Genomic DNA, 27,608 nt, shown 5'->3' with positions numbered 1-27,608 from the left:
GGGTTAAAATGATCTTTGTGTAAACACCACTAGGGGATTGAGATTTGAGAATTTTCTTTCGTAAGCAAACCCCTTAAAATGGAAGAAGTTTGGGATGACCACAACTCTGCCTTGACCTGACCGTCGAGCCAAGCTGAGCAATCATTGCAGGCCTGCACCAGTCGGGGCTTTATGGCAGAGTGTGCCAATGGAAGCCTCAGTGCAGGACATATGAAAGCCGAATACAGTGTGAAAAAAAAAACATGAAGGACTCCCAGACTGTGGGAAATAAGAGTCTCTGGTCTGAAGAGATGAAGATTGAATTTTTAAGCGGTATGTGGCTAAAACCAGGCAGTACTCATCACCTGGTGGCAGCATCATGCTTTGGGGGCAGGGAAGATAAACGCGGACAAGTACAGAGATATCCTGGATGAAAACCTCTTCCAGTGTGCTCTGGACCTCAGACTGGGCCGAAGGTTCACCTTCCAACAAGACATTGACCCTAAGCTCATAGCTAAAATAACAACATCTCTGTGACCATTCCTGACTGGCCCAGCTAGAGAACAGACCTAAACCCTATTGAGCATCTCTGGATGGTTCACCAACCAACCTGAGGGAAGCAGAGTTGGCTGCAATGAAATAAAGAGTGAAAAAAGTAAAGGGGTCTGAATATTTCACATACCCACTGCACTTCTCCTGAAGGGCACACAAAGTTCAGCGTGGCAGAGTGGCCCCTCTCAAAGAATCACTGTCTGCTGTTGCCTACTTAATATTAGCTCTAAAATAAACAACCCGTTGGGAAATATTAACTGTCTGCTGACAAGAAAGGTCTGTCACATTAATGGGAGGTGATGTGAGAAACAAGGGGTTCACTTTCTAAGAAGGGATAAAAAAAAAAAAACCCTGTAAATTATGGTTGGGTGGAGGAAGGGAGGGTAGAACTAAATTGGACTTGTGTTGTCCAGGTTAAAAAAAATAAGTAAGAAAAACACATTACTGGACTGGGTGAGACATACATACTCTGAAGTTTTCTAGGTTAAGAAACACATGACGTCAAGCTGTAAAAGCTGTCCATTATAGGATTGATCTCTCACCTAAACCGTCAAACATTCTTCTATCAAGGGTTCATGGTTGGTGGAATTATTAAAACTTGGACAGGCCAAGGTAGTGACATCAGTCCTGGCAGAGTGATATCATCATGGCACCAAGCCATATTTTATTCCTCCAACTCCCAAGTACTAATAAAAACAAAAAAAGGCTAAAAGCTCGAGAAATAACTTTAATATGAAAAAAAATTACCACACAAAACGTGTAGATAATGAGCAGAACCAAGGCTAATATGAAAACAATAACTTTACCTCAGTTTCTGGCAGAGACGGCACGCACCGATGGTAAGTCAGTAGCATACCACACATTTAGAAATGAAATTTTCAGTACATATTAATGAGGCAATTATTTCGTGCTGGAAGAAATGTCTCAAAGCAAAAAAAAAAAGAAAAATTGAAGACGGGATGTGTCATGTCTGGCATAAAACTCCTAAATCAAATCTGAATTAATGGAAACTTTTTGTAATCGTTGAAGAAAGTGTTATTTTTTAGGCCCTGTAGATCAGGATGTTTTAACAGTGACACAGCCATAGGGAGTAGAAGTCGAGTGTACTGGTGAGGTGTTGCAGACCCTTCTGAGGTAAATGGATTGCGCACCAATCAGTCCCTCAGGCCATCCATCATTCTCCTGCGTTTGATCAGGTGAGGTCAGAGATAGCCGACCAGTACTCTGCCGAAAACTTAGCTGCAGCAAATGACAGAAAACAGACTTGAAAAACCCAGAATAAATTTTGATGTACCCCAATAGAGAGATATGAGTTAAAAGTGAAGTGGGGGATCATCTATGTAAGATTCTCTTTACTTCGTCAATGGGAAGAGTGGTTCCAAACAGCATCTCTCTCCTTTCCTGCATCAACAGACAGGCTGCTGAGTAATGCACTTGAGACCCCAACCACATTACACAACCATCAGCTGATTGGTTATCCAACAGCCATTTCTCTTGACCCCCTTCATACACATATATGTACAATCAACTCGGCCCACATCACATCACATGTGGAGAACAGAGATACAAAACAATCCGGCCAGTTGAAGTCCAACTTGCTCAACCCATATGTTACCTCAAATATTTGCTTTTGACAGTCAAGCCCACTGACATCAGCAAATTTGACCATGTTTTATATCATCTGTATGAGATAAGACCTTTTGTTAAAATTTTCTCAACCGATGACCATCCTTGTAGTCAGAGCAGGAAGCCATGTGAACCATTTCCAGAAAGACTAAATAACCAGCGTCCATTGTAATCACTGAGCGGCATGTAATATAGAAGAGAGAATGAGCTTAAAGGGGTTGTCTACTTTCAGCAAATAATTGATATTTTTTGTGTATATAAAAGTTAGACAATTTTCCAACATAGTTTCTGTATCTATTACTCACGGGTTTCTAGAACTCTGCTTGCATTCCTGCTAAAGAAAGCTTCCGAATTTGCTTCCAGGTATAGATGCCTCAGTTACAGGGTAAAACTTGTAATAGAAAAAAAAAGTAAAATGTAAAAAAAAAAAAAAAAAAAAAAAAAGTGAAAATGTCCCCAGGGGTATTTTATGACCTCATGGGGGACATAAAGTAAAAACACACTCACACACAAAAAATGAACCCCTTCACGCTCTGCATCCGATATATCGGATGCTGAGCGCAGAGGCATAACGCTCAGCGTCCAATATATCGGATGTGAGCGCTACTTGCATAGCATGGCAGCAGGCGTAGCGTGGAGGAGCAGGCGTAGCGTGGAGGAGCAGGCGTTGTGTGGGGGAGTAGGTGTTCTGTGGAGGAGTAGTAATAGCGTGGAGGAACAGGCTTAGCGTGGGGGAGCAGGCGTTCTGTGGAGGAGTAATAGTAGCGTGGAGGAGCAGGCGTAGCGTGGAGGAGCAGGCGTAGCGTGGGGGTGTAGGTGTTCTGTGGAGGAGCAGGCGTAGTGTGGAGGAGCAGGCGTAGCGTGGGGGAGCAGGCGTAGCGTGGGGGAGTAGGCGTTCTGTGGAGGAGTAATAGTAGCGTGGAGGAGCAGGCATAGCGTGGAGGAGTAGGCGTTGTGTGGGGGAGTAGGTGTTCTGTGGAGGAGTAGTAATAGCGTGGAGGAGCAGGCGTAGCGTGGGGGAGTAGGCGTTCTGTGGAGGAGTAATAGTAGCGTGGAGGAGCAGGCATAGCGTGGAGGAGCAGGCATAGCGTGGAGGAGCAAGCGTTGTGGTGGGGAGCAGGCGTTGTGTGGGGGAGTAGTAATAGCATGGAGGAGTAAGCGTTCTGTGCCGGAGTAAGCGTTCTGTGGTGGAGCAGGCGTAGCGTGGAGGAGTAGGCGTTCTGTGGAGGAGTAGTAATTGAGTGGGGGAGTAGACGTTGTGTGGAGGAGCAGGCGTTGTGTGGAGGGGCAGGTGTTGTTCTGTGTAGGTTGTATACTACCCCTCCCCCCCCCCATGTCCCAGAAGTCATACACTGACTTGGAGGTATATAATTATATGGCCTCCGATATGGAGTCTGCTAGTGGGGACGAGTGTGGGGACGTTTTGTTTGTGCACCTCTTCCTCATAAAGCGACTGTGAGGAACCCCTGAGAAGGCGCTTTCGTAGTATTGCTGAAGTGCCTAGGTACAAGGACAAGAGAGAGGTTGCATCATGATTCTTGGGGTGTTTATCTCCCGTGGCAGGAGCTGGGCACAAGATGACATAATAGATATTTTGTACTATCCATTATGCATCATCCTTGGGGTCCACCTGTGGGGTTAAAATGTTCACTACACCCCTAGATTAATTCATGGAGGGATGTTGTTTTCAAATAGGGTCAGTTCTCAGGGGTTCCTACTGTACTGATACCCGAGGGCATCTACAAATGTTTTATGGTGCCAAAAAAAATGTAAATGTAGGTACTCCAAATGCCATGGTCTTCCGAGCCCTGCCCTGTCTCCATCTTTTAGATTATTGGCATGTACCCGGGAGAACCTGCATGATGATTTTTGGGGTGTTTGCCTCCAGTTGCATGAATTGGGTAAAATACGTTTGACACTACCGTAACAAATTTAGAGAAATTGCAAAGCAAATTTTACTCGACACCGTTCAATTTGTGTTACATTTGAGCCAGGATCTTATGGGTTAAAATGCTCATACAACCCTAAATAAATTCTTTGAGGGTTGCTCTTTCCTAAAATAGGGTCACTACACGGGGGTTTCTATTATACTGGTACCTCAGGAGCATCCCAACACCAGTCTATTGAAACGGGTGCTCCAAAAGCTAGATTTTGCTTGTCCCTTCTCCGGCCTGCTGTGTCCCCAGCCTCTAGACTATTGCTACACATGGGGCATTGCCATACCCGAAGTAACCCACTGAATGATTTTTGGGGTGTTTATCCACAGTGGGATGAGTTGGGCTGAATACATTTCTTCCTACTTTGGCACATTTGAGAAAACAATTTTTACACTGCCCCTATCATTTTGTATTACATTTGACCCAGCATCTCAGGGGTTGAAATGTTCATACAACCCTAGATAAATTGCTTGAAGGGTGCCCTTTCCTAAAATGGGGTCACTACTTGTGGGTTTCTATTGTACTGGTACACCCCAACACCAGTCTAGTGACAAGGGTGCTCCAAAAGCAAAATTTCGCTCCTTCCCTTCTCAGCCCTGCCGTGTGCCCAGCCTGTCAATTTCTTGCACATGTGTGGTATTGCCGTACTCGGAACAACCCAAAGAATTATTTTTGTGGTGTTTGTCTGAAGTGACATGGGTTGGGAACAGTATATTAGGTGCTAAAATGATATTTTTGAGATAAAAACTCAATTTTTAATATGCACCATTTACTTTGCAATAAATTTTGACCATCATGTTGGGGGTTAAAATGCTCACCACACCCCAAGATAAATTCTTTGAGGGGTGTAGTTTCTAAAATGGTATAATTTCTTGGGGGCTTCTATTGCACTGGTACCTCACGGGCCCTACGAACATGACATGACCCTCTAAATCCAAACGTGTGAAAGTGGAGCTGCAAAAGCAAAATTTCGCTCCTTCCCTTCTCAGCCCTGCTGTGTGCCCAGCCTGCCAATTTTTTGGCACATGTGTGGTATTGCCGTACTCGGGACCACCCAAAGAATGATTTTTAGGGTGTTTGTCTAAAGTGGCATGGGTTGGGCACAGTATATTAGGTGCTAAAATGACATTTTTGAGATAAAAACACAATTTTTAATATGCACCATTTACTTTGCATTAAATTTTGACCATCATGTTGGGGGTTAAAATGCTTGACAGAAACCCCAGATAAATTCTTTGAGGGGTCTAGTTTCCAAAATGGTATAATTTCTCAGGGGTTTCTATTGCACTGGTACCTCACGGGCCCTGCGAACATGACATGGCACTCCAAATCCAGACAGGTGAAAATGGAGCTTCAAAAGCAAAATTTTGCTCCTTCCCTTCTCATCCCTGCTGTGTACCCAGCCTGTCAATTTTTGGCACATGTAAGGTATTGCCGTACTCGGGACGACCCGCAGAATGATTTTTGGGGTGTTTGTCTAAAGTGGCATGGGTGGGATACAATATATTAGGCAGTAAAATTACATTTTTGAGATAAAAACACATTTTTTACTCTGCACCATTTACTTTGCATTAGATTTTGGCCAGCATGTTGGGGGTTAAAATGCTCACCTCCAACCCCAGATAAGTCTATGAGGGGTGTAGTTTCCAAAATGGTATAATTTCTCGGGGGTTTCTATTGCACTGGTAACTCACTGGCCCTGCGAACATGACATGACACTCTAAATCCAAACGTGTAAAAACGGAGCTGCAAAAGCAAAATTTCGCTCCTTCCCTTCTCAGCCCTGCTTTGTGCCCAGCCTCTCAATTACTAGCACATATGTGTTATTGCCGAACTCGGGACAACCTGCAAAATTATTTTTGGGGTGTTTGTCTAAAGTGGCATGGGTTGGGCACAGTATATTAGGCACTAAAATGACATTTTTGAGATACAAATGCATCTTTTACTCTGCACCATTTACTTTGCATTAGATTTTGCCCAGCATGTTGGGGGTTAAAATGCTCTCCCCAACCCCAGATAAATTCTTTGAGGGGTCTAGTTTCCTAAATGGTGACATCTTTGGGAGTTTTATATTATACTGTTACTTCAGGGGCTCTTCAAGTACACTGTGGCACCACAAAACATTTGCAGTCAAATTGGCCTTCCAAAAACCCAATGGTACAAACTCTGTTCTGGACATCGCTGTACGACTAAAGAGCAGTTGACATCCACATGTCTGGTATTACCGTACTCGGAAGAAGCAGGGCAAAAATTTTGGGATGTATATTTACCTCAAATTCTTTCTGAATTTGTCCAAAATTTTCAATCCATTTATGTTTGCTTCCAGAGAAAGATTTAAAGGGTTAACAGACTTTTCAAATGCTGATTTGAATAGTTTGAGATGTTAGGTTCATAAAATGGTGTTACTTGTGGGGGTATATAGTACATAAGCCTTTGTAGGGCACTTCCAAACTGAATTGGTCACTAAAAATTTTAGCATTTTTCAAATCTCTTGAAAATCTGAGAAGTTGCTACTAAAACTTGAAACCTTCTCCGATCCGTAAAAAAAATGGAAATGTAAAACAAATTATGGAAATAAAAATAAGACCAATGGCAAAAGGTTTCTACAAAAAAAAATTGTGGTTTGACTTTTTGTCTAAAAAGTATAACATTTGAAATTTGAAAATTGTCATTTTTTTTCAAATTTTTCCTAAATTATTGAATTAACTGATCACCGAAATGATAATACTAACATAAACTACAATATCTCATGAGAAAACAATCTCAAAATCACAAGGATATCTTAAAGTGTTGAAAAGTTATTATCACAGGAAGAGAAACTGGTCAAATTTTAAGAAAAAGGTCTGAGCATTAACTTAAAAACCGGCTGCGTCATTAAGGAGTTAATTGATGATTTTTATTAACACACCTTTGTTGTCTTCTATTTAAATCGGAGCCACAACTTTCTTCATACATCTAAATCTGAACAGACCCTACTGACTTTTAAATGGGATCCTCCACTAGGTTACCCATCTTTCTCAGATTGAGTGGTAGATCTACATAATATTTCACATATATCACTTGATCAAACACAAGCTCAGATTTCTGAACTATAAACTACCGTAACACACAATCAATGGGAAGAAGTTGTTTTAGTGGTGCAAATAGGAAAATATATAGGAAAAACATGGTGAAACTAAAGCCGAGGTGTATTTGTTTATATGCTGCAAACTTAATTAAAAATAAAGCTAAATAAATAGGATCTCCGCTCGAGTGTTATCACGCCATGATCAGGTCTCCGGTGGAATTCCATGTGGATCACAGTAAAATTAGGTAAAAGGCAGTGTTTGTATAGCTAACATCTCTGAAAATTGAAGTGGTCCACTGTTATTCACATGGCCGGGTCGTGAAAAGTTCTGCATGCTTCTCATTTCAGAGCATTGATTGCCTTGGAACCTTAGCCTTCCTCCTGAACCACAGAGTAAAGGGTGAAATAACAAGAGCAAACGCCAGAGAGGATTAGAGCCTGCACGGAACACAAGGAGTAGAAAGGAGCCCAGAGGTTTCTGATGTAGGCTAAGCCCTCTAATTCTGGGCATATGGGTTTTATTAAGGCTCAGATTAGAGAAATGAACTCATGCAGACTATACAGGGAGGACACACTTTGGACTCTTCCATCCCGAGAGCACAATAAGGCCACACATATTCTTCAGAAATTTAGAATGTGTAGTGCCTCTGTTTGAAAGCACATTAAAGCCGAGAAGATAATGGAGACCATACATTGTAGACTTGAAATATAACCCTGTATGTGTTTCTCATACCCAAGACTCAAGCTGCTCTGAAGATATATGTTCACAAACCACTTTCAGGCATACCAAAACGTATGGTGCTTTGTAAAAGTGGGTATACACTCACCAGCCACTTTATTAGGTACACCATGCTAGCAACGGGTTGGACCCCCTTTTGCCTTCAGAACTGCCTCAAGGGGCCCAAAGAGTGCCAAGAAAATATTCCCCACACCATCACCACCAGCCTGAACCGTTGATACAAGGCAGGATGAATCCATGCTTTCATGTTGTTGAAGCCAAATTCTGACCCTACCATCCGAATGTCACAGCAGAAATCGAGACTCATCAGACCAGGCAACGTTTTTCCAATCTTCTACTGTCCAATTTCGATGAGCTTGTGCAAATTGTAGCCTCAGTTTCCTGTTCTTAGCTGAAAGGAGTGGCCCCCGGTGTGGTCTTCTGCTGCTGTAGCCCATCTGCCTCAAAGTTCGACATACTGTGCATTCAGAGATGCTCTTCTGCCTACATTTGTTGTAACGGGTGGCGATTTGAGTCACTGTTGCCTTTCTATCAGCTCGAACCAGTCTGCCCATTCTCCTCTGACCTCTGGCATCAACAAGGCATTTCCACCCACAGAACTGCCGCTCACTGGATGTTTTTTCTTTTTAGGACAATTCTCTGTAAACCCTAGAGATGGTTGTGCGTGAAAATCCCAGTAGATCAGCAGTTTCTGAAATACTCAGACCAGCCCTTCTGGCACCAACAACCATGCCACGTTCAAAGGCACTCAAATCACCTTTCTTCCCCATACTGATGCTCGGTTTGAACTGCAGGAGATTGTCTTGACCATGTCTACATGCCTAAATGCAAATGCCGCCATGTGATTAGCTGATTAGAAATTAAGTGTTAACGAGCAGTTGGACAGGTGTACCTAATAAAGTGGCCGGTGAGTGTATGTTCCACATGTACATATTATCAGGGTTGAGTTTGTTTCTCTTCCATAACTGACCATCTAGTATGTTGGAGATGCTCCAAATTCTGACCTATAACAAATTACAGGAGAGATAATGGAGAAAATGGATTTTAACTGATGTAAGGTTGAGAATTATTTCCCTTAGGACAGTGGTGGCGAATCTATGGCACTGGTGCCAGAGGTGGCACTCAGAGCCCTTTCTGTGGGCACCCAGGCCATCATCCCAGAATGAAGTTCACCAGACAATACTCAAAGAATCTTCCTGCAGAATCTTCCCTACAATGATAGGGGAATTTGCCCTCCTCCTTTCAACTGCATTAGTGTCCTTGGGAGGCTGAAGGATTGAAAGTTGTCAATGAACAAAGAGAAATAAATAAATTACTGCTTAAATTGCTGTGCTGGCACTTTGCAATAAATAAGTGGCTTTTGGTTGAAGTTTGGGCACTCCGGCTCTAAAAGGTTCGCCATCACTGCCTTAGGAGGTAGCTGATTGGCTGGACGAGAAACCTCATGAAAAAAAATAGGGTCCTCCTATTATCCTTAGGCCCCCTGCACATGAACATGTATAGAATATATACAAAAGGCCGTATATACAGCACAGGCATTCCAATGGGCAATACGGATGTCACAGGTGCCCCTCACCTGTGCCCCTCGGTGTTCGGGTGCCCCCACGACCCACATCCTGGGTCGCTGGCACACCCTAACTGGCGCTGGCCATTTCCAGGTAATTGATAAAAGCCAACCTCTCCAGGCATTCCCTGCCAAATCTTTGTGCCTAGTGCCTCAGAGAAAGCTGTTCCATGCAATTTACTGCGTGTCTGAATCCTCGTTGTGACCCAGGTTCTGTTATTGACTCTGATCCCGTGCTGCCTGTCCTGACCTTCCACTTCTGTACTTCGTCTTGGTCGCCACGGACAAAGTAGCGGCTGTGGAACGACCTGGTGGTACCACGCCGCAACAAGTCCAACCTGCTTTGCGGCGGGCTCTGGTTAAAACCCGGATACCACTTAGAGTCCAGTCCCTGGTGTCGGCTTATGTCATTGTCTATGGTGGTATAGAGGATCCACTAACATTGATCCTGTCAACGGACATCCATTTACATGGCCGTATTGTCCATTGTACCACTCCGTGAGCGGGACGTATAAAAATATAGAGCATTTTCTATTTTCCACCGTATTTCCATTCCGTGCGGCCAATAAAAGCCAATGGGAACTTATAAAATATGGGCTAAATACGTGCTGAATGGGCCGTATGCTGGCGTATATACGTGCAGTATCCAGAACCAGTGGGAGGTGCATTCTGTCAGCCAGCCATAATTTGCGAGCCCACCGTATTTTATATGGATTTAGTGCCAGAGGGTTGCAATACGACCAGAATACAGCCGTATATACAGAACAGAAAAGACCATACGGTCGTGGAGATCGTGTTGTTTGTGGAGCGGCAAATGAGAACAGCAGCAGGAGTTGCACATAATTCTTATTCTTTTTATGTTTCTGCAAAACTAATTTGGTAACATATATTAACTAGTGGTTTATAAAACAGACAGTTTGGGCAGTAGCCCATGGCCCAAGGCTTCTCGGGGGCCTATGGTCACACACCAAATTTTAAACTGTGAAGGACTTTAACCAATGCAATCCTCATCCTGTTCCTGCCCTCAATGCACATGTACACAAGAGCCATTTCAGGACTTTTGAAGGTCCTCCAAAAGGTCCTGTAACCACAGATTAAAGGCAGGGAAAAAGGACAAATGCTCTATTCACTAAGAATCTTGATTCTAGTACCATATGTAGGAAGTGACTTGTAGGGGCTATAATATTTATACAGCCAGGGGCCCATGCCAGTCTTAATCCACCCCTGAATACAGTATATGATATTATAATTTAATGTGTATAGTTTATGTGTAAATCCCACTAATGACCCTGATTTTTATCTGTGTAACCTGATCACATTAGGTGGTCATAAAAATGTATTAGGGGCAAGATACTTTCCCAGCAATCGCCTACAGGCCGACAACAAAGTAGTGAAGTGACTAAAGGTTTATTAGGTTATCCATATACTTCCATGTCCTCCCACGAAGGGGGGAAGGGGAGTTGGCTAAGTGACTACCATTTTAGACATAAAATTTTAGTCTCTTTTCTATTGGAAACTGGTGTTTAATCATCTTCCTTAAAATAAGCTTCTCATTACAAAAACAGTATTTTTTGCAATTAAATCAGGGACACAGCCTTCTACTAAAATGGCCATTAAATCAACAACAAAAAGGAAGAAACTTTGTTCAATTTTGAAGATTTTTTTTATTGCGGAAAAAGAAAAACATATCCAATGTCTCTCTAACCACATAACAGAAAAAAAAACTAACAGAAGTGAACATGACAGTGGGTAAATAGACTAAGGACACATGAAATGTTTAGCCTCCCCCTCATTTGTTATAGACGTCACCAAACCACCACAGTATATTCTCGGTAAACAGGAATCGGTAACTGAATAGGGGCGGAATTTCATGACGAGAAGTAAAGGTAAGCCGCTGTGGGCGATTATTGTGACTGTATAAAGTTTTGAGTATAGACGGTGAAGGTCAGGCATGGCCCGCTACACATGGTTACATCTAGAGGCACGTAGGGTGACAAGGGACCCGTCCAGACTTGGTCAGCAGTTGGGATAGATTATAGGTGACTTACATTAAAATGATCACATAGAAATTCATTTTGATGCTTTAACATAGATTTCCACAATAGTACGGGAGACGACAACAAAAGAAAGAAAAAAAATTGCACCTATAGAGGCCATCCACCAAGTCCTACAGACATCTGATGCAGATACTGAACTACACAAACCATAGACAGCGCAGCCTCTTCAATGCCACCACATATAAGATGGGTCTCACACATGTATAATTGTTTCTTTTCTACGGGCAAGTGGATAGAGGTTGACCCCCCCCCCCCCCCCATGCCCAGTGCATAGTTTTTTAGCCATCGCACCAAGGAGGGGTATATTTCTCTTAGGGGCAGAATATCATCGACAAGTCACCTTTATTTCATCAAACCAGTCATCCAGCAGATGTATTTCGAACTTGGTAAAAATATTGGCATGCAGTCTTCTTCTCTAGAACTTTATTATTGGGGGACCAAAGCACAAGAAAATTTCAGCTGCGGTATAGAAGCATGCGTTCTGCACATGTCTGACCCACCAAAGTTGCATACTGTTTCACAGCGGTCTCATCGCTCGGCCCTTTGCGTCTCTTCTTGTATACGCTGTAAGGCATAACGGTGCGCTTATGTAAGATCCGGACGCGACATAGCTCTGCCAAATGGTCTTTGTCCCCTGTGAAGAGGAGCAGAGGTGATGTTCATACAATCTATAATAACGCTCGAGAGAAAGAAAGTAGAAATAGTGTTGTGAATTTCCTCAAACATCTGTACAGAACAAAGTTCCACTTCCATCTCTGATGGACAGAATGAAGAGTTTAATTCTGCACAAGAACATCTGTGGCCCAGCTGGTTCTAAAGAGACCACCTCAGTCACAAAATATTAATGACCTCTATAGAACACGAACCCTAGAAGATCTAGCTTTGTTGAAAATGGCTGCTTATCAGTTCAATAAGATAGTATTTGACATAAAAGCCAAGGAATGCAAGACGGAGAAGCACATACCTTCTCTAGGATTACTGTGAAAACGGGAATATTTAGAGGACTCGAGCAGTGGAAAACATTTCTCGATAGGCACCCAGGTATAGCTCTCTGGACAAAGTAGTTGTGATGGCTTATACTGACCCTACAAAAGAGTGGAAAACATAAAAATTACAGCACAACGAGAAGATGGAATAATAGCATGTGAAAAGTCTTTTTAGTAAATATTCTTTGGCCGAGACCCATCTGTCTCAACCAACTCACATCTGCAAGAGGCAGCTTAAACTTGTCACCCTAAAATAACATTATTAGCAGTGTTAAAACGCTAGCACTTCTATACCCTGAGAATGCCGGATCAAACTTACAGCAATCTGGCGTATTCATAAAGCGCGGTCCGAAGTGTGGCTTCTTTCCCAGACCTCCCCTCTCACGCCATAGGCCGGCAGTGACTGCAAGGCTTCATGCGGCAGTCACCTCCTCCTCGTACCGCCCCGTCATGACCTTTGTAAGCTTGGACCGGCAATCTGAGGGTATGGTGCTGCAGTGTTTCGCTAATAATGCTAAAAATAGGGTAGTGCTAGGAGATAGTAAGCAGGACACGGGAAATGAAAGGAAGTGCCTAGTCCTGCCAGCATTACACAAGTAAGTACACAAGTACTATATGGGTGACACTTTTAGGTTTTTGCACTTACCGTTGTAAAGGGTTGGAATAACAGCCAAACCCTTTAAGAAAGCCCAATGATCTGATGGTAGAACAATCAGTTGGGTCCAGGAGTTTAGTTCCCTATAGAACAACTTTATGCTTTACATTACAAGATGAACATATCCCCATTAATAATCGCCATCTCCAGAGATGCCTCCCTGTACGGAAATGGAAACTAAGGAATAACCATCTAATGATCTGCTAGTTGTTTCTGACAGATTTAATGGAGCTGATAAAACACCTCTGGAGCAGCTTTGAGCATTGAAAGCAACTTCTTCTAAATATTTCCTGGCTCACGTTGTGCATTTACCGTTTTATTCCATACAAAAAGCGCACAAAAATAACTGCAATAATTGCAGTGGTTTTCTGCTATGGAAAGGAGCTACGGGAACACCAAGGTGATACTAACCCAAAGGGGACCACACACACAATTCATAATTTTCCCCAGATATTTGGATTCGTGGTTTAGTGGTAAGATGTGCACCAAAGGTATCGAGGTCAAATCCAACCCATACGAAAAGGAAGTGGTTTGTATAAATTTTGTAGACATTAGACAATTGGTCAGCTTAACCCATCCAATCTGGTGAGACTGGAATATATGGTTAAAATTAAAGGGGTTCTCCAGTGACCTACAAGTTAGCTCCTATCCACAGGGACTAATTTGCCAATTGGTGAGGGTCTCGGCGATGAGACTGCCCGCAGATCACAAGAACGAAAGTCCGTTGTACCCCCAGATGAATTACTCATCAATCTTCACCTGCTATAGAGATGAGCAGCAGGCCCATGCAAACCAGCTGCTCAGGTGGTACAACGAACCCCAGTTCTCGTGATACCATTAGTGAGACCCCCACCGATCAGCAAGTTAGCCAACTTTTTTGCCTCTGGAGAACCCCGTTAAATGTAGCAAAAATATAAAGATAAGAGATGTAACATCTCAACCAGCCCATTCTTTGCTCTCAAGGGAATTGTGCATGAACATCTTGTCTAACACCACACATGGCTAAGTAAAATTTGTTTAGCCAAAGCTGGTTCCAGACAGTCTTGTTCAGTTACCGATATGTCGACAATATGTTTTGGAGTGAAAACTGTTTGGGGACACTTGGAGTCCAGGCCTTCCTACAGAACTACCGTCTTAGTGATAACATGACTACAGTACAGTGCAGTAGTCCCATGGGCAGACGGAGAATCATACCATTATAGGTGACAATGAAGTTTCAGTTCAGGTCTATGCATAGACTGTGCACTGGGAAATGGAGTCCAGAAGACATATTGACTGTAGTTCATGTATCACAGTCACCAGAAACTGGTCAAGAGGGATTCAAGAGGAATAGCTTTTGCCATTAGAGTTTGTGGCCAACAACTGTTGAAAGTGTACCATTACATACAGACACTGACTAATGCAAGTAGAACAATGCAAGCTAAATTCTTCCTAAAACGGTAAGATCATTGGAGTTTCATCCAGAAGATCAATCAACTCTTAAAAACAAGATGTCTTGTTACATGTGGTCTGTAGGGGTGGATACAACTGAACAGATCATATACTGTTACACCATATGGCTCTCCTCGCTTTTATAAACATCCTCTTAACCCTTCCGATGGGTCCTTACACGCAGCCAGCTTGCATTTTCCTCTTATAGAAATCATAACAAAAGCCATAATTATAGTCGGGAAATGATTGTACATCTTCTAGTTTGATATTTCTGTCCAGTGCATGAAGATAACACTACTAGTTCACGTCCAACAATAGGAACTGTCTATATATAGATGGGTCATGAGGACCCTAGTGAAAATGCTGCCACGTTCTTGCCTGGTGCACGCATGCCCTCCCAATTACACAACATAATCTAGAGGACGTTACACCGATGATCAAAAGACGTATCAGCTTGTACTAAACACAGAGTGGATAAGAGATATGCCTTAATAATGTTTAGACCGTTTCCAAATACAGCAGAAGGATTCAGAACATTTTACATAAGACAACCGCAAGGTCATCCAAATTTTAGCTTCGGATTGTTCAGATCCCTTTTTTGGAATGTGTGCAGCCGGCAATGCAGCACCAGTTATACACTCACCGGCCACTTTATTAGGTACAACATGCTAGTAACGGGTTGGACCCCCTTTTGCCTTCAGAACTGCCTCAATTCCTCGTGGCATAGATTCAACAAGGTGCTGGGAGGATTCCTCAGAGATTTTGGTCCATATTGACATGATGGCATCACACAGTTGCCGCAGATTTGTCGGCTGCACATCCATGATGCGAATCTCCCGTTCCACCACATCCCAAAGATGCTCTATTGGATTGAGATCTGGTGACTGTGGAGGCCATTTGAGTACAGTGAACTCATTGTCATGTTCATGAAAAAAAGTCTGAGATGATTCCAGCTTTATGACATGGTGCATTATCCTGCTGAAAGTAGCCATCAGATGTTACAGGGTACATTGTGGTCATAAAGGGATGGACATGGTCAGCAACAATACTCAGGTAGGCTGTCGCGTTGCAACGATGCTCAATTGGTACCAAGGGGCCCAAAGAGTGCCAAGAAAATATTCCCCACACCATGACACCACCACCACCAGCCTGAACCGTTGATACAAGGCAGGATGGATCCATGCTTTCATGTTGTTGACGCCAAATTCTGACCCTACCATCCGAATGTCGCAGCAGAAATCGAGACTCATCAGACCAGGCAACGTTTTTCCAATCTTCTACTGTCCAATTTCGATGAGCTTGTGCAAATTGTAGCCTCAGTTTCCTGTTCTTAGCTGAAAGGAGTGGCACCCGGTGTGGTCTTCTGCTGCTGTAGCCCATCTGCCTCAAAGTTCGACGTACTGTTTGTTCAGAGATGCTCTTCTGCCTACCTTGGTTGTAACGGGTGGCAATTTGAGTCTCTGTTGCCTTTCTATCAGCTCGAACCAGTCTGCCCATTCTCCTCTGACCTCTGGCATCAACAAGGCATTTCCGCCCACAGAACTGCCGCTCACTGGATGTTTTTTCTTTTTCGGACCATTCTCTGTAAACCCTAGAGATGGTTGAGCGTGTAAATCCCAGTAGATCAGCAGTTTCTGAAATACTCAGACCAGCCCTTCTGGCACCAACAACCATGCCATGTTCAAAGGCACTCAAATCACCTTTCTTCCCCATACTGATGCTCTATTTGAACTGCAGGAGATTGTCTTGACCATGTCTACATGCCTAAATGAGTTGCCGCCATGTGATTGGCTGATTAGAAATTAAGTGTTAACGAGCAGTTGGACAGGTGTACCTAATAAAGTGGCCGGTGAGTGTAAATTATAATGCTATCTAATACCATACTGGAGGAAAAAAAAACACAAGAGCAAATATTTTTGTAAAATAAAACTGTAAAATAAAAAAAAAAAAATACTTGTGAAATTGAAAGTATTAATTAGGAAGCCGATGTGCACAGAGGACGATGATGTAATGTCAACCAGATTGGACGGTATGGAAAGAGGTAGCTACAGGCAGTGTCTGGAAAGGCTAGTTTCCAGTAAAGAAATGAAGTTTCTATGTTGATGGATAAAAATTGATTAAATATTTTTTTTTTATCCCTTGTGATACTATGGAAACTTTTAGAGCAACACAGAAAGTTAATGGAGTCAAATCAGGTGTCACTACTTTAGGTCAGTGGTGGCGAACCTATGGCACGGGTGCTGTGACACTTACAGCCCTCTCTGTAAGAACCCAGGCCATTGCCCCAACACAGGACTCAACGTCTCCTCCTGCAGTCCCAGGGCATACTGCAATCAGTGCTGTACAATAGTCACATTCGCCTACGACTGCAGGAAGAGCGAGGAGGTGTAGACAGCGTTTGTTATTATTTGAGCACATACTGCAGGCTCTTCATTTCTCGCTGGACAGATTCTGCTAATCCAAATGTCCATTCCTTCTGTCAATGTATTGGCGTTCTCAGGGTTCTTATACGTTTTAAAGCTGAGGCACATCAGTTAAAAATAAGTTACAGCTTAAATTTCCATGTTGGTACTTTACAATAACTGGGTTTTCGACTGTAGTGTGGGCACTTGCTGTCCAAAAAGGTTCCCCATCACTGCTGTAGGTTATACCAAAGCATTTCAGGATTAAGAAGGGACTATATACGAAGGTAGACAGATAGACAGCAGAGTACTCTCCATACTTGTCTCAATCACTTATACAACAGGACCAGCCAACCATCTAACATATATAGAAGTGAAGAGGGTGTCCGGGCTACTCACAGATATAAAATGTTGTTGAAAAAGGTGGAAGCATGGTCAGCATTACAGCCTTTCAACGCTGGGGACCTGGGTTTAAGTCCCAGGGTCAACATCTGCAAAGAGTTTGTATGTTCTCTCCGTGTTTGCGTGGGTTTCCTCCAGGTACCCTGGTTTCCTCCCACACTCCAAAACACACTGGTAGGTAGGTTGATTAGATTAAGAGCCCCATTTGGGACAGAGACTAATTTGGCAAGCTCTGTGCAGCGCTGCGCAATCTGTGTGTGCAATATATAAATAAAGGAATTATTTCTCGTTATGACAAGAGACAAGTATGAATGTGTTTCTATGGAGGTGGGATGGAATATATCTTAGCTTAGAGAACGTCTGAACATTGTCACCTTTACACACTAGAAGCCCATTGGGGCACGTGTTATCGGTCCAGGCAGAAATAACATGCCTGGTTTAAGTAGACAGCAAAAGTTAAGGGAAGTTAAGGGAATCATTCTACTTGCTACATGTTGACTGAAGCATTGCTATCCCCATTTACGCAATGTGTTCCAATAAATCTACATACAAGAGAACATTCTTCTTCTGTACCAAGATGTACTGGTAATGAAAACTAAGGGATGCGCCTATGGGGGCAATATGCTCACGCATTACAAACCTGGATGTAGGACAGAGAAGCCTTTGTACATGTTTGTTTGGACAAAAACTCTAAATTTCACACATCTTCTCTTAACTTCTTTGAAGTCAAGGAGGTCAGGAATCAGCAACAAGGATTCACTCTTAGTTTGGACAATTCCTGACCCCATAGTTTGACCGACATCCCTGAGCACAGCATCAGGCAGCGAGGAAGCCAGATGCAATATTATAGAGAACCCGTTTAAACAACCAATCAGTAAAGATGCTTAAATTAATAAAATTCTGGAGATTAAAATGAAAATGTATGGAATTCAAAGCAAGGATTAGCAGGCTCTTTCCTCACTCCAGTCCTAAAATAAATGACTTTTTGGATGAGGGGGGACTGCTGTTAGCAGCTACTTACCAATGATCTATGGCGATCTGTTAATACAGCGTTAAGAGGGGGATAAAGTGAAAACATAAAATATTGAAAAGAATGAGGGCCGGGAAACCTGATATAAAGAAAGACTTGAGTTTCAGGCCTCGGCACCTAAATCGACAGAGAAAATGCCTGTCAACTAATTTTTGTTTGGTAAGCGAACAGTCTTTTTAAGTAGTGCCATATAACCCAAATATTGGCACGCACACAGCATGCCCCCGCACAACATCAGAAGCGGCCCCGGACCCCCGCCCCCTCCTCTACTCTGCATTCTGGAGACGTTTCAAAGGGAATACTGTAAGGGATTTGTTGAAGGGTCTGAAAATATTGTTTGCTTTGTCATATCCCATCTAGGAAAGGGTCGCAATGAGATCAGCTTATAACAAAGAGGAGATTTAACTCGGCGGAGTCCACGCAGGCTGGTACAGGGGAGGCCAAACCTACAGCCATTCTTGCACTCACATCTGCAATCTGTTGCTGCACAATGACCCCTGTTGAGATTTTATTAAAAGGGTATTAAAGCAGCTTTGCAGTTTCAGAGAACCAGTCACTGTGTAAACAAGCTTCCCCCGAGACTGTCATCGGGAGAACATTAGTGACGGTGACACCTCGGGAGGGAGGGCGGTGGGGGTAGATGGTGCAGACAAAGGACAATTTCTTTTTTAAATTGTCTGTAAAAAGGACTTGGCCACGTCCCAAAAAAAATTCTAGATGTACATTAAAGGTCCCCCCCCCCCTGTATCCAACTGCCAGGACATCTCACGATTGGCAAGATTGGCACGACTTTGAGCATTGACTCATCCTATGTTGCCGGAATTCCCATTGCAAAGTATGCATCGCAGGTCGAAAACTCTCCTATGAGCCTTCATCAGTATCAACCATTAGAGAATGGACCTTGCACAACCCAAATATGTATTAATTAAGCAAAATGACGACACACCAATAAGAATGCATGAATTACCAAAAAGAAAAAGAAAAGTGTGTCACCAGGCAGATATGATACAAAGTGAAAAAAATCTTTATTCTTTTGTGCATATCATATCACAAACAGGGAAAACTGTGTTAAAATCAATTAAAACTTTACCAAGTACATAGATAGAAAACATGGTCGGCCATACAGGTAAGTACGGACCAGTCACACACCCAACAAGACATCAACACCCTAAAGTGATTTGATACGTTACACAACAAATAGGCTGCAATACTCCAGCTGATCATACACACAAGGTTATGGCACCTGAGCACTGGGGGATCAATATCTTATATTTACTATGGGAGATATAAATAGGCAGACAGATCATGATTTAAGGCAGATAAAGGGAGCTAAGCTGTAATAACACTGCTTGGCCACTATACGCAGAAAGGAGCTATACCTTTGGCTCCCCCTTTGTGCCAATTTTGGTGCAAAAAAAAAAAAAAAATTGGTGGAACCTGTTTGGAATGGAAACCCCTATGATCTGATATTAATGACCAACCCTATAAATAGGTCATGAGTTTGAAGAAACTGAAAAAAAAGTCCTTTAAAGAAAGTCTTCCAGCTCCTAATATGCTCTATTGGGGAAGGCAATCCTGGCATAAAGGGAGAATGCTGGGTGTAAGAAAAAGAAAACAGGTGCATCAGCAGAGAAAGCTCCACCCCCAAAGCACTGAGAAACTTATTTAGATAAAATTAGAAACTGTATATTTTGCTAGGTTCTGTCTGGCACACTTATAGGGTGCTTTTCACTTTAATTGAGGGTTGATTTAGGAACTGTAAAGCCCCCTTTAAGTTTTGGGCAGCTTAATGTATTATACTTTGGAATTTGTCAAAGCAAAATAAAAGAAATTAAAGAAAAAATGACTGCATATTCAGTGGTTTAAAGACCGAAATATGGAACTTTACCACTGAAAGTTTGTTTTACATGAGCCTCAAAGTATTCGTGTTGATCCACAAAAGGGTCTTAAAGTGAAGCCATTAATAATCCACATTTTAATAACATTTGTATTCGTAGGTAAATAGTACAAAATAAATAGAAAAATAAAAGTGTTTAACTGCCTGGCACATGTAGTGCTGGACACGTCTCTGTGGAACCTGCGCTGGTGCCATCACAACTGTGTGAGGTTTAAAACTTGGCCAAGAGACACATGAAGTCGTGAAAACTAATTCTTGTTTATAGTTCTGGATAGTTGCTTCATGTTTTACAGGAAAAGGACGATCATGTGTGTTCATATTGCTGTGTGCAGAGACACAACTAAGGATATAGTGGTGGAAACCCGGCAGTCCCATCGCACCACTATATAGGAACCCGGCAGTCCCCGCGCACCACTATATAGGAACCCAGCAGTCCCCGCGCACCACTATATAGGAACCCGGCAGTCCCCATGCACCACTATATAGGATCCCAGCAGTCCTCATGCACCACTATATAGGAACCCGACAGTCCCCGTGCACCATTATATAGGAACCCTGCAGTCCTGTGCACCACTTTATAGGAACCTGGCCGTCCCTGCGCACCACTAAATAGGAACCCGGTAGTCCCCGTGCACCACTATATAAACCTGACAGTCCCTGTGCGCCACTATATACTGTCCCTGTGCACCTGAGAAAAGCAAGAAGCTTTTGTATACGTGAGTATAGAGGCTGTGGCCAGGAAGCTGGAAAGATGGTCTTATCCAAGTTTTGCAATAGAAGTTAAAAAAAAAAAATTCCACTTGCACCACAATATTAGGATCTTGAAGTCCCTAACCTTACCAGGAAGCCATATGCACCCTATACATCCTTATAGTAATTTCCAGTAGTCCTGTTCTGTGGAGACATGGATACAGATATTTACACCAATATATTAAGATCATGCTGTCCCTTACCATGGAGCCGCAGGCACACTGTGCACCAACATATGGAGTCGGTGGAGTCATAGGCAACCAGTGCGCCACTGCACAGGGATAGGTCAGGGCCACCATATACAGACTTGTGAACGCAGCCTTACCATGTGAGGACCCTAATGACTATGATGACATGAGAGCTCTCAGCACGACTTCTGTTCCATCCTGATACCATGATCACAGTACAAGCAGCGCCACAAGGAGTCACTATACCCGGGAGCTGATCTTTAATCTACATTTTTTGGAGTGTATGCATTTGTATGAAGCTAGCCTTAAAGGAAATTTACCAACAAAATCAAGCATGATAAAGCAGAGACACACTCATAGATTTGGGCAGGTGGGAAGTGCTCCGCCACAGTTTAACAGCCTGTGCAGATACAGCATGGAGGGGCTCGAGTAACGCCCCCAGATTCATTAGAATGCTTTTTAAGAAAGGAGGCCACGAATGACAAATATAAGAAGGTTACCACAGTCATGGTGCCTGGATCTATGAGTAAGTGTCCCTGGATTTTGATTTCCTTTTATGTTACAATCCCAGTACACCACTTTTATCTTAACCGTATATTCTTACATTTCACTACATGATAACATTTCCGTTTTTGGAAATTCATGGAAGCATAAAGAGATATAGTATTCAATTATGTTAATCTATATTGTGTTATACTACCCTGAGGTATACAGCACTCCTCTTCCCATACACTATTAAATACGTGCCAGGAGGACCCAGCTATATACTATGCAAGGGGTCCTCCTGATTTCCCTTCAATGGAAGATAAGGATCTGAAAACTGTATTTTAATCCCCTAATGTTTCTGTTAACAGGGCAATAATCGGCCCCCATAGATGTCTACTGATATCACATGTACACTTGCCCAGGAGTCGGGTATGGGGTTATGTGTATGGTCATAATTAAGAAGATATTGTTACATCTGGACAATATGGCCCTCAGACCCGAAAAGGTTTAGAGAGACCCCTGGTTTATATAGGCATCTACATACAGTTTATATTTGTCTTTAAACCAGACTTAACATACTGAGTAATGGTGGCAGTAATAAAAGGGGCGTAGTGTGGAATGGGAGCCGCTGCTTGGCCGCTAACCAAAGTTCTGTAGGGCATTTAGCGCAAACACTGCACTTGTTAAGAATTTCTGGTATGTAACTATACTTCACCCTCTGTAAAAACAAATCCAAAATAAAAGAAAAAAAAAATCCGAGACCCAGAATGCTTTTATGTTCAGCGATAGAAAACAGACATGTAACAGCTCCGGCCCGAGCGCCATACAGCACATCAGGTGGCCAGACGCTCGGGAGGCGTCTATGGTGACCAAACAATTAGGTCCGACACAGAAACCAGCTGGAAATAGACAACAAGTTGCGTCTCCCATTCTTGGATACATGGCGGTCAGTCCAGGAGAAGTCAGCAGTACCTGTCTAAGGAACCCTCCGATTGGTCTGCGACTACTATTGCAAGTCAGTGACTATTCACACAATGCAGATTTGCTGCAGAATTTCTAACATGGTTTCTGTCGCCCCCATTCAGGAGAACAGACTTTATACAAACTACTAGATCTGGACCACAATCATAGTGATGTCTTAAAATACACAAAACAGCTCACCTTGTATCTCATCTTGGGACAAGTGTGAATATAAAATCCCATGTAGTAATAGCACAGGTCGGCTGCCTTTTTCTGCAACTCACGGGTGAAAGTGATTTCTCTAGTGGGACAAAAAAAAACATGAAAATCTCAAATTTTATGAACACTGGAATAAGAAAACCACAACCAATTCAAAATCCATCACCCCCAATACAAAATGCATAAGCACCTAGGCAAGTATGAATAAAAATACAACTAGAAGTTACATTTTTCCCATCTGTCAGGACAGGACTATTAGGAAAGATGCTGAGCTACTTGTGAGATACTTGTTTAACATGACAAGACCATCGACAGTCTAATCTCTACAACTTTCTAATATTTTCTTACCGTAAGGCGGAGTATACACCAAGTGACAGGAATGAGTAATCAGGGTCATAGTAGAGATATACAGATGAGACACAGTATGGAAGGATGTCAATAACCCCGACAGCGATGAGCTTCCCATCAAGCCAGTACTGCTGGTGGAAGGAGCCGTAACCACTTGAGATGCCATCTTGTCGAGTCTCCATCTGTTTACAAAAATTTTCAAAGGTGTCATTAGCCAGTTAAGGACCGGGCCCTTTCCTGTTTTTTCATGTCCATTTTTCACTCCCCACCTTCAAAAATCTATAACTTTTTTATTTTTACATGTAAAGAGCTGTGTGATGGCTTGTTTTCTGCGTAACAAATTGCACTTCATAGTGATGGTATTAAATATTCCATGCCATGTACTCGGAAGTGGGAAAAAAAATCCAAATGCAATGAAAATGGTGAAAAAACGCATTTGCGCCATTTTCTTGTGGGCTTGGATATTACGTCTTTCACTGAGCGCCCCAAATGACATGTCTACTTTATTCTTTGGGTCGGTACGATTAAGGGAATACCAAATTTGTATAGGTTTTATAATGTTTTCATACATTTACAAAAATTAAAACCTCCTGTACAAAAATAATTTTTTTGATTTTGCCAACTTCTGGCGCTAATAACTTTTTTATACTATGGTGTACGGAGCTGTGGGTGGTGTCATTTTTTGCGAAATTTGATAATATAATATAACAATGAAATCATTTTTAGGACTGTACGACCTTTTGATCACTTTTTATAGATTATTTTTAGATTTTTCAAAATGGCAAAAAAGTGCCATTTTCGACTTTGGGCGCTATTTTCCGTTACGGGGTTAAACGCATTGAAAAACCGTTATCATATTTTTATAGATCGGGCATTTTCAGACATGTTGATACCTGATGTGTTTATGATTTTTACTGTTTATTTATATTTATGTCAGTTCTAGGGAAAGGGGGGTGATTTGAAATTTTAGGTTTTTTTATTATAATTTTTTTTTAAATTTTTTTAATTTTTATTTATACTATTTTTCAGACTCCCTAGGGTACTTTAACCCTAGGTTGTCTGATCGATCCTATCATATACTGCTATACTACAGTATGGCAGTATATGGGGATTTTCTTCCTCATTCATTACAATGTGCTATCAGCACATTGTAATGAAGGGGTTAAAACGAAATAGCCTCGGGTCTTCGGAAGACCCGAGGCTACCATGGAGAAGGATCGCCGCCCCCCACCGATCGCGGATGTTACCGGTAAGCCTTTGCTGCAATATGCAGCAAAGACTTACCGGCTATGGAGAGGGCTCAGCCCGTGAGCCCTCTGCATGCAGCGCGACGCGACCGCCGCCGTGAATACACGGCGGGCGGGCGCGAACCGGTTAAAGAATCGATTTCAAAAATTTTACAGAACTCAAAATATTACAGGCGGTCCCCTACTTAAGAAAACCCGACTTACAGACGACCCCTAGTTATAAACGAACCTATAGATGTTGGTGACTTACTGTACTTTAGCCTTAGGCTACAATAAACAGCTGTAACAGTTATCACAGGTGTCTGCAATGAAGGTTTATTGTTAATCCTGGTTTTTGTGAGAATCCAACATTTTTAAAATCCAATGGTCACAAAGAGCAAAAAAAAAAAAAATTGGCATACAAATTCAACTCAAGAACAAACCTAGAGAACCTATCCCGTACGTTGCCTGTACTACAAAACTTAAGAGGTTTTTATGAGACTTTTACTTTTATATTAAAGATCTTTCAATATCAGACTGGAAGCGGGTCTCATCCCCATGAACAGATTATTAAAAAGGAATCCATCAGTTTTTACTTTTGGCAATAATAAACTGCAGACAGTGATAGGTATAGGCCCATGGGAGATATGTAACCATAACTTTGTGCGCAGTACGTAGCAGCAGGGCTGTGAACAGATTGCGAACAGGTCCTGCAAGCACTTTGGGCAGGTTAGCCTGCAGAGCTTTCTGCTCTTTGCAATAAACTGTTCTGCAGCTCCTCCTCTCTGCTCTGAGTGACTGCTGTAAGTATCTAACCAAAATCCTGATGCAACTCTGCCTCTTAGCAGAAAGGAGGGGTTGTGGAGCAGTTCAATGCAGAGAGCAGTAGCTGCACAGCTGGATCTTAAAGAGGACCTGCCACCCAAAATTTTGGCACTAGGAGCTGTCACCACCGGCCTATGGAGCAAGTGGGGCGGTCCAGGGAAGAGGCAGCGCCTCGGACCACCCCCTCATGAATACATCGGACCGGTTTGCAAGCGGTCCGACCATTACATTATTCTCCGCCGCAGTGTTAGATAGTGTTATTGGAGGTTTCCGGTAACGTTATCACTCTAACACTGCAGCGTTTGTTCAAGCACTAGGAGCCTAGTGCCGAAATTATGGGTGACAGGTCCTCTTTAACTTCACGTTCCACAGTTCAGTCAATACTAACAAACATACACAAAGGTATGGTTACTAAACTAGCGAGCCTATCAGTCACAGAGCTCATCATTAAAAGAATTGTAAAGCACTTTAAGATGTGCCACCAACTCATAGTCTCTGCAGCTTGCACACCCCATGGGGCAGCCCAGTGGCTCAGTGGTTAGAACTACAACCTTGCAGCACTGGGACCTGGGTTCAAGTCCCAGGGTCAACATCTGCAAAGAGTTTGTATGTTCTCTCCGTGTTTGCTTTGCTTATGGCGGTATCATCCTCAGGAATGTAAACGGTCTTTAAAGCATTCTATGCATTTCAACCAGACCCGGAATGGACAGGAGTGTTTTTAATCCGTACAAACCCTCCTCCATGCCTCCCTTGCTTGGGGTTCCTTCTTTACCGGTCAAATAGTGCACTGCATCTGCCCGTCTCCACTGGATTATTAGGATATGCTAAGGAAGAAAAACTAGTCCAATTTTGATCTCTCTGCTGCAAGTTGCTTTGTTGTTTTGACACTTCATAGGGCAGTAGCCAAGTCCGTAATAAACTGGTAGTGGAGATGGCAGGAGGGGAGGCTCTGCCGAAATCTGCACTTAGACACTCAGAAGTGAGGTGATTTACTGACACCAATTGTGAAACAGCATGAAATGTTCTATGCAGGGAAATGAAAGGGACCCACACGTGGAGAGGATTAGGACAATTTGCCATTTCTAAACGTATATTAAGGGTTAGGTTGTCTCTAGGTTCCTGTGCAGCTGTGCAATGTGATGCAAAACCCAACAGGCGATGCACTCGAGGACAAGGCGCTGATTTAACTTTATCAATTTGGCCAAAGATAGAAAAGGATGAGTTTTACATTAATACAACAGAGATAAATTATCAAGAGAATCTGTGAAAGATCAGACAGAAGAATGTTTGTATTTGCACCAAAAAAAAAAAAAAGTTTGTTTTTTACCATTGTAACTTGGAAGAAACAAAAAGTTAAAAAAAATGATACTAATGAGCCATAAGGGCTCTGCTGGCTGTTTCTAGAGCCCCTCAGTGATGTCTTTTCACTGGTTGTTAAAATGAGCAGAGCAGGTCTACCCCCTGTGTTTTCTGCTGCTACTAGGTTACAAAGGGAGAGGGAGTTGGGAGAGAACATTTGAATCTGCACCACTGAGGAACAGAGCCCCTTAGACTCATTAGCATAATTTTATAACTTTATTTTTCAAGGAAAGTTATTTTATTTTACAAAGAAAGAAACCATGAATAACAGGTGATAATGGTTTATCATGCTTGAATTTGATGGAATATTTCCTTTAAGTAAGAGGGAGTTGCAATATCTGGTACAAGTTGTAGACAAGTACTGCATTTAAAAAAAAAAAATTCTCCAAAATAATTCTCCGATGCAAAGACTTTATAATAGTGAGGCCTAGCACTGGGGCTTCCACACATAAGAGGCAGCAGACAAGATCAGGCGTCTCATTTTATTAGCAGCATCTCAGTCGAGCAGATCCTCTATGTGGTGGATACGGGTCATGGAAACACTTGTGTAAATAACAGGCCGTCCACATTCATCCCCCTACAAAGAGAGCAATGTACTGCTGGAACGGGGTGGAACCTACAAAATGCCGGACACAAAACGACTACTGGACCCCTAAATAGAAATTTGTAGCCGAGTTTAAGAGCAGCCATGTGTGACGAGCCACAGCAGGTCTACAGCTAATATCTCCACAGGCTCGGTGAAATGGGGCAATTGACTTTGGATTGTGAAGCTTTATTTGACCTTCTCGGTTTCCTGCTATTAAGTCTAGTTTTTCATAGTTCATTAAGAAGGAGAATGTGTGGAACGTTTGGTTTCAGGTATAACAAAATATCGATAATTCTAATATAAATCATATAAACACTTAAGGAACAGTAAATGGAAA

General features: G+C 42.5%; 1 protein-coding gene across 8 annotated transcripts in view; it reads right to left on the bottom strand.

Annotated features, from left to right (window-relative positions):
- Positions 1–11,758: 11,758 nt before the first annotated feature.
- ATE1 (arginyltransferase 1) overlaps positions 11,759–27,608 on the bottom strand; it is a 59,859-nt gene continuing 44,009 nt past the window's right edge. For all 8 annotated transcript variants that reach the window (XM_072131036.1, XM_072131042.1, XM_072131035.1 and 5 more), the window contains 4 exons: positions 23,276–23,457; positions 22,910–23,009; positions 12,486–12,606; positions 11,759–12,155 (listed from right to left, as the gene is read on the bottom strand). In XM_072131036.1, the coding sequence (XP_071987137.1) occupies positions 11,977–12,155; positions 12,486–12,606; positions 22,910–23,009; positions 23,276–23,457 (582 nt within the window). In that variant the 3' untranslated portion in view covers positions 11,759–11,976. The remainder of the gene's footprint in view (positions 12,156–12,485; positions 12,607–22,909; positions 23,010–23,275; positions 23,458–27,608) is intronic.

The sequence above is a fragment of the Engystomops pustulosus genome, chromosome 11, assembly GCF_040894005.1.
Source record: "Engystomops pustulosus chromosome 11, aEngPut4.maternal, whole genome shotgun sequence".
NCBI lineage: Eukaryota > Metazoa > Chordata > Amphibia > Anura > Leptodactylidae > Engystomops > Engystomops pustulosus.
This window is presented reverse-complemented; position numbering and strand designations above follow the sequence as displayed.